At 22.1% G+C, this 6,266-nt stretch overlaps 1 protein-coding gene across 2 annotated transcripts in view; it reads left to right on the top strand.

Moving 5' to 3' along the window:
* The first annotated feature begins 3,086 nt into the window (after positions 1 to 3,086).
* Positions 3,087 to 6,266, top strand: part of LOC145835834 (voltage-dependent calcium channel subunit alpha-2/delta-3-like) — a 47,948-nt gene continuing 44,768 nt past the window's right edge. For both annotated transcript variants that reach the window (XM_082943568.1, XM_082943567.1), the window contains exons 1-3: positions 3,087 to 3,188; positions 4,806 to 4,887; positions 5,969 to 6,073. In XM_082943568.1, coding sequence (XP_082799694.1) covers positions 3,094 to 3,188; positions 4,806 to 4,887; positions 5,969 to 6,073 — 282 coding nt within the window. In that variant the 5' untranslated portion in view covers positions 3,087 to 3,093. The remainder of the gene's footprint in view (positions 3,189 to 4,805; positions 4,888 to 5,968; positions 6,074 to 6,266) is intronic.

Below are 6,266 nucleotides of genomic sequence, written 5' to 3'. Positions count from 1 at the left end.
GATTAATATGCGTACCATATGGATATTTATACAGAACAAAGTTAGTTACTACCTTAAAAATCCAAAAAATAAATTACAATAACTAGATCTAGTTACGTATAAGTTTACATAGCATGAAAAAAATGAAGGGTCTCATAATAATACAGAAAAAGCATCTTCAATAATAAAATTTATACTTATAAACTGTAAGAGTCGTTGAAAAAATATCACCTATAAAATTTCTTTAATTTTAGTAGTAAATTAGAGTTGTCAAATTTATAATTTAAAGTCAGTATTTTAGGTTAGTTATGCTAATAAATATTAATAAAAAGTTTAAAAACTATAGTTTAGTGAACGACAAAAAAAAAAGACGCTCAAAATGTTTTGTCCTAGTACCTGGTGCACAAAGAACCTGTCGGTTATCGAGTCGCACACCACGGATACATTTTAATGTCTCGTCCAGGACTTGATGGTTTATGCGATTTATTTTTTGAAATTTTTTGCATTTTGAATAAAAAAAACTTAAAAGATTTTGTGTATTTAAATATTAATTTATTTTGTTGTTTTTTAAGTATAGACTAGGTAAATAATACTTAAAGATTTTTATTGCATTTATACCTTAAAGTAAATAAAAGGTATTAAAAATCTAAATAAGACATATTAATACTGAGTCAAACTTTTTGTGACAGAATTTAATTATTTCAATAAACTTTTATCATATGTTAGAGTTATCTTTTTACTAAAATCTTAAGCACTAGCCACTAAAATAAAACGTATTGGACATGCTTTTATTTAAACAGCTATAAAAGTTAAAATTTCAACTAATATAATTGATGCTAAACAAATTAAATTAAAACAGTAATGCCACTATGAATTAAGTTTTTTTGTCAAAAATCCCTTTTATCAATTCTAGTGATTTAAAATGTTATTCTTTAACTTAAAACAATTATTGAAAAAAAAATGATGCGAGTTAAGAAAAACTTAAAAAGAATGTAGTATTTCAGATAATAAAATTTCTTCAGAACTTGTAACCATTGAAAACTATTGAAATAGTTTGAAGACTTTTTAAACTGTGATCTTTAATTGTAAATAAAAGGATATACTACAATTATTTAGTTTTTTTATCGCATAACATAACTTTAGTTTATGGTTATAAAAATAAATATCTGTTCGATTTTTGACAAAGGTTAATCAGTATACATCTTTTACAGATTATACTCTATCTATAGGTCATTTATTTAACGTTCAATTCAGGTTACTCAAGGTATTGGATTGTAAAGAAACATGTAAGATCAATAATTAATACTTAAGAAAGTGTTTTTATTGGTAATAACTACCAAAAACGGTATAAGGTTGTTGTAAATAAAAATATTTTGAAAATTTTTGATGAAAATTATTTAGAAAAAATACAACCTGTAACACTTTATGATATACAAATTCTAATACAGTATTTAAATATAAAAATATGATTTATTATTTGCCTGATTACTTACAGTTAAAGAAGAAAAGTAAAAGTTTAAGAAAAAATTAAATTTTGAATTGTTGTATGTCCTTATTTAGAATATTTCTAAAAGTTTTTTATTTTTAATACAAAAAGCTCCAAAATAAATACAGTGTTAAGCTGAAACTTAAGTAAATAAAAAATGACCGGCCAATTTTTGTTGTTTTATTTATTTTAATCAGCAAAAGTTTTATTGATTAAATTGGTAACTGCTTGATCTGATATTCTTCTTTGAAATACAATACTATTCATTAACAGTAGATTTTTCAAAAAATTAAAATTTAGCCGCCTCTAAGTTTTTATTAAAAAAACCGGTTAATTTTTAGTTAAAAGGAAATTCATTTGAACTCTGAGTAAAGTTTTAAATGTATGTTTAATGGTTTTTACTATCATTTACACTCAATATATGGTTTAGTCTTAAGAAAATAATGTATAATAAGAAAACAAAATATTTTAAATAGTAAAATTACTTAAAAAAATTATCACTTGCAAGAGTTCATTGTTTAGAGTTTTGTATAGAATTTTATGTACAACTTTAATCCTATATGATTTTTAGTTTATCTATATTAATTATATACTTATTTTCGTACAAATTAATTCGAAATTGAAAAGATAAAAATGTTTCAAAAATTTTTATTTTTTTCTAAATATTATAATTTAACAGTGTTGTACTTTTGTATTATGTTTCTCAAACTAATCACAGTTTTATTTATGTGTGTATAAACAAAACTTATAGTGTATTAAGTTCAAAGTCAAGTAGGTATTAAAAAAAAAGACGTTAAAAAGTAAAAAAAAAAGATTCAAAAGTTTGATAAAGTTCAAACAGCTATTGTATTTTAAGAGAAACTTCTTAAAAGATTTACATATAAAATAATTAATTACCCTGTCTTCGAGTTTTTTTTTTGTTTAACAAAACGCAAAAGCAAAAGAGACGTAGAAAATTTTCGCTATCGATTTGTAGGAAGAAGGCATTGGTGAAGTCGCTTCATCATTTCGCACGTTGTCATTTCTTGGAAAACGCTGAAGTTGCGCAAATCAGCAGGTTGAAAAAAAAAGCGAATAAAATTTAAATTTATTAGCTTGAGTGTTAGTTATGATCTTGCTTAAGTTTTTCTGTAGTTCAGTATGACTTATTTTTTTGCTGATAAATAGTAGTTTTACAGCATATAAACAAATTAGATTTTTTATCAAAAAGATCAAAGTTATAAAACCAATTAAAAAAAAAAAAAAAAAAAAAAAAATTCTCTTTAAATAAAGTAAAAACAACAATAACTTTTACAATAACAAAGATTAGTGTTTGTTTAGTAACTTTATTAAAAAGTAAAAATTATTAAACCTTTATTTTTTGAGCAAATTTTCTAAAAAGTTTTATTTTTGTAATACTTCTAAGTTTATTTCTTTGAAAATGTATAACTTGAAAAGTTTTATCGAGTTTTGCGAAAACTACATACAATGATTAAACAAAAAATTGTAAAATTAAGCTTTCAAGAAAATAGCTTTGAGAAATTGCATGAACTAAATATTTATAACTCAACTAATTACAACTTATAACAGACTATTAATGATAAAACGACAGATTATCAATTTTGAACGAAAAATCAAAAAGTTCAAACATGATAGCAATTATAAGTTGCAAAACGATTTTGCTTATTTTAGGAATTTTTCAAAATACCTTACCACAAGTCCTTTGCGAGCCTACCAGCTTCAAGTGAGTTTCATAAAATGTTTAGAAATTTTTTTATCTTTATTTAACTATCAAAACAGCATGAAATCGTGTAAAATTTACACCGAAAAGTGCTATATGTTTTTATGAAAACAAGGGACGATATGAATTAATCATGAACGCGGTCGCTTCTTTGTGCATACTAACACTGAAATTTTTTGAAACGTATTGTACGTGAATTCTATTGAATTAATTTAATCTATTTCTATTTTGTTTAAGTTTTCTGTATAATAAATGCATTTGAATTTGTTTTAAAAGTTTCGTTTATTGGATCTTATAACTTAAACGTATTAAATGTTTTTTCTTAAAATTTAAAGTAAGTCAAACTTTAAATTAGTTTAAGTTTATTTCTATGAAGTTTATAACATAATAAAACACGATAACTTTTGTTTTATATTGAATTAAGACTAAGTAATGGAATTCACGTTAATTTCAAGTTCTTTTTTAATAGCCTAAGGTCATTTATAAATTTAAACAATAATATTTGAAGTATTATATGATTTGTTTATTACTTTTACAAACAAAACAAAAGTTTTAAAATTAATTGTGTAAAAGATTATAAAGTGTGAATTCCTTTAAGAAAAATATTGAATAAAATTTGCTTAATATTTAATCACACTTAGCTTAAAAATTATAAACTGACCCAGCATAATGCTTAAACTAATCATTAAATTGGATAATAAAAGAATTTTTAAGAAATAAACGGTTTTAATACTTTTGAGAATTATAAACTTTAAAAACCTTATGATATATTATCGAAGTTTTTTTCAAAGCGAAAAGACGTAATTTATTAAAAAAATTTTAAGCTTTAAAGATAAGAAGTTTAAAAGTTTGGTCATCATCCAAACATAAATTAAACATATAACTAAAATTAGATAGTTTTGAAATAAAGTTTAAACATAAAAAATGCTTTTTCTTAAACAATATCTATAAAAGAATATAAAAGGTGGTAAAAACAGGTATTTTAGCTTAGTAAATAGCACTATACGAAAAATAGACTCCTAATATAACCGAAATAAAATTCACTTCTTAAAAAAATTAGGAACTAACATAGGTTTACACTTAAAATGTGCTTATAGATAACTTTTTTTCCGTTAAAAAGTAAGCTTACTGTTACTGATTAGTTATTGCTTGATTTTAAGCAACCATTAAATAATCAAATAAACAAGAGTTAAACACTTAAATGACAAACTGGTTTTAGTTTTGTTCATAAAAGTTAAAAGTATATAAATAATACTACTATAAACAGTTACATTAGGTTTTGACTATATATTTTTTAATTTAATTTTAAAATTTATACGAATTTTATTTTTAAGGTTATCGTTTACATCAGTTTATAAACACTATTACATGTTTAATGTTTTTCTATTCTAAAATGTTTTTAAGACTTCAATTTTTTATTGGCAAGTCTACAGTATTTTTACTTTTAATAAAACTTTAATTTGAACTTTGTTAACAAAAAAAAAGTTAAACTTTTTATTTGTTAAACTAAATTATCTTTATTCATTTCAACTTTGCTTGAATGTTACAAAAGGTAATACTTATACAAACTATCCTTTTTAATTTGTTCGCTATTTTTTTTGTTAAAAGAGTTTTTAACAGGTTTAAGGGTATACAAAGTCTTGACTTTGAATCAGAAGGTGATATATTCAGATTTGGTCATCTAATGCATAATGATAAATATGTTAGTTAAAAAAAAATTGATGATGATATTTGTTTTTTGTTTTTTATTGACGACATAAAATAATTATTTTAACTTTTAGGTGTCATAAACTTAAAATTATATTCTTACAGAATGACAGCAACATGACTTTTCTTAATTAAAAACGTTTTAAAATATTTTATTACACAGTAACTTTATCACTAATTGATTTATTAATATTTCAAAAATTTAAACGTCAATATTTCCTTGTAAAAAGAATAAAAGTAGAACTTTAATTTGTCAATTTAATAGAAACGATTCTTAAGATTCTACAACTACTTAAGAACTAGTATACAAATTTTTTAACTATTTTTATCAAAATAATTTATAAAGACAAAAAAACAGTGACTATAATGTTAAAAACTAATTTAATATACAAAACTAAAGTAGTGAAAAATTTCAATAAATACTAAGGTTGTTATTGTTAATTGTTTATTGAACGATAAAAAAAGTGCTCAAAACGTTTAGTATAAGGACCTGGTTGTAACTACAAAAAGAGTTATATACGTTTATTATTATTAATAATAGAAAAAATAAACTTTTATTGTAGTTGTTTGCAGTTTTAAGACAAAATTATTTATTTTAAACATTTTTAGAAATAATAGAAATATCTACTTCAAAACTACTTTAGCTTTATTAAAAAAAAAATTATTTCATTTAGAAATTGTACCAAGTTAAGTTTAAGTTTGTTTTATCAAAAATTTTACTGATTTATTAAAACAAGTGATAGTAATTTCTAATGATTTCAGTTTAGTTATTTTATACTAACAGAAAAATTAAGAATTCTTTTAACATAAATTTATAGAGAAGAAAGTCTAAAAACAATTTGTTTTCTCAAATACTGTACTTGTTTTTTTTAACACAAAGTTGTAAACTAGGATTTAAGCCTCGTTATTCTCAACAATAGTTAATAACGACCAAAACTTAATTTTGATAATCAAATGTATTTACTTATTGTTTTGTGATACAACACTTACTGTTTTACAGATAAGTTTCAATAATGGTAAATTTTTAAACAAATTTCTAAAACTTCCTTAAACGATAAAAAAATAAACTTAAACAGAAGTCAAAGGATATTGATATTGTGAAAGTAGAAGGTTCATACATCTTAAACAGTATTGTTTCAAGTCTATCTGAATTACTTGTATCAAGACGAAAAGTTGTCAGCGTAAGTAGTATCAGAATATAATTTGATAAAGTAATACTGAAATAAAGTAACAAATATATAGACAAAATATGTTAATTACATGGAATATTAATATGTTTAATAAGTGAAACTATGTTTTATTAGAACTTACCTAATCAATTAAACAATAAAAAATGTAATGTTCAGAAAATATATAGCATGAATATGTCAAAAT

The sequence above is a fragment of the Thalia democratica genome, chromosome 5 (assembly GCF_965202585.1).
Source record: "Thalia democratica chromosome 5, ktThaDemo2.hap1.1, whole genome shotgun sequence".
Taxonomy (NCBI): Eukaryota; Metazoa; Chordata; class Thaliacea; order Salpida; family Salpidae; genus Thalia; species Thalia democratica.
Note: the sequence above shows the minus strand (reverse complement) of the source record. Positions and strands in the feature narration are given on the sequence as shown.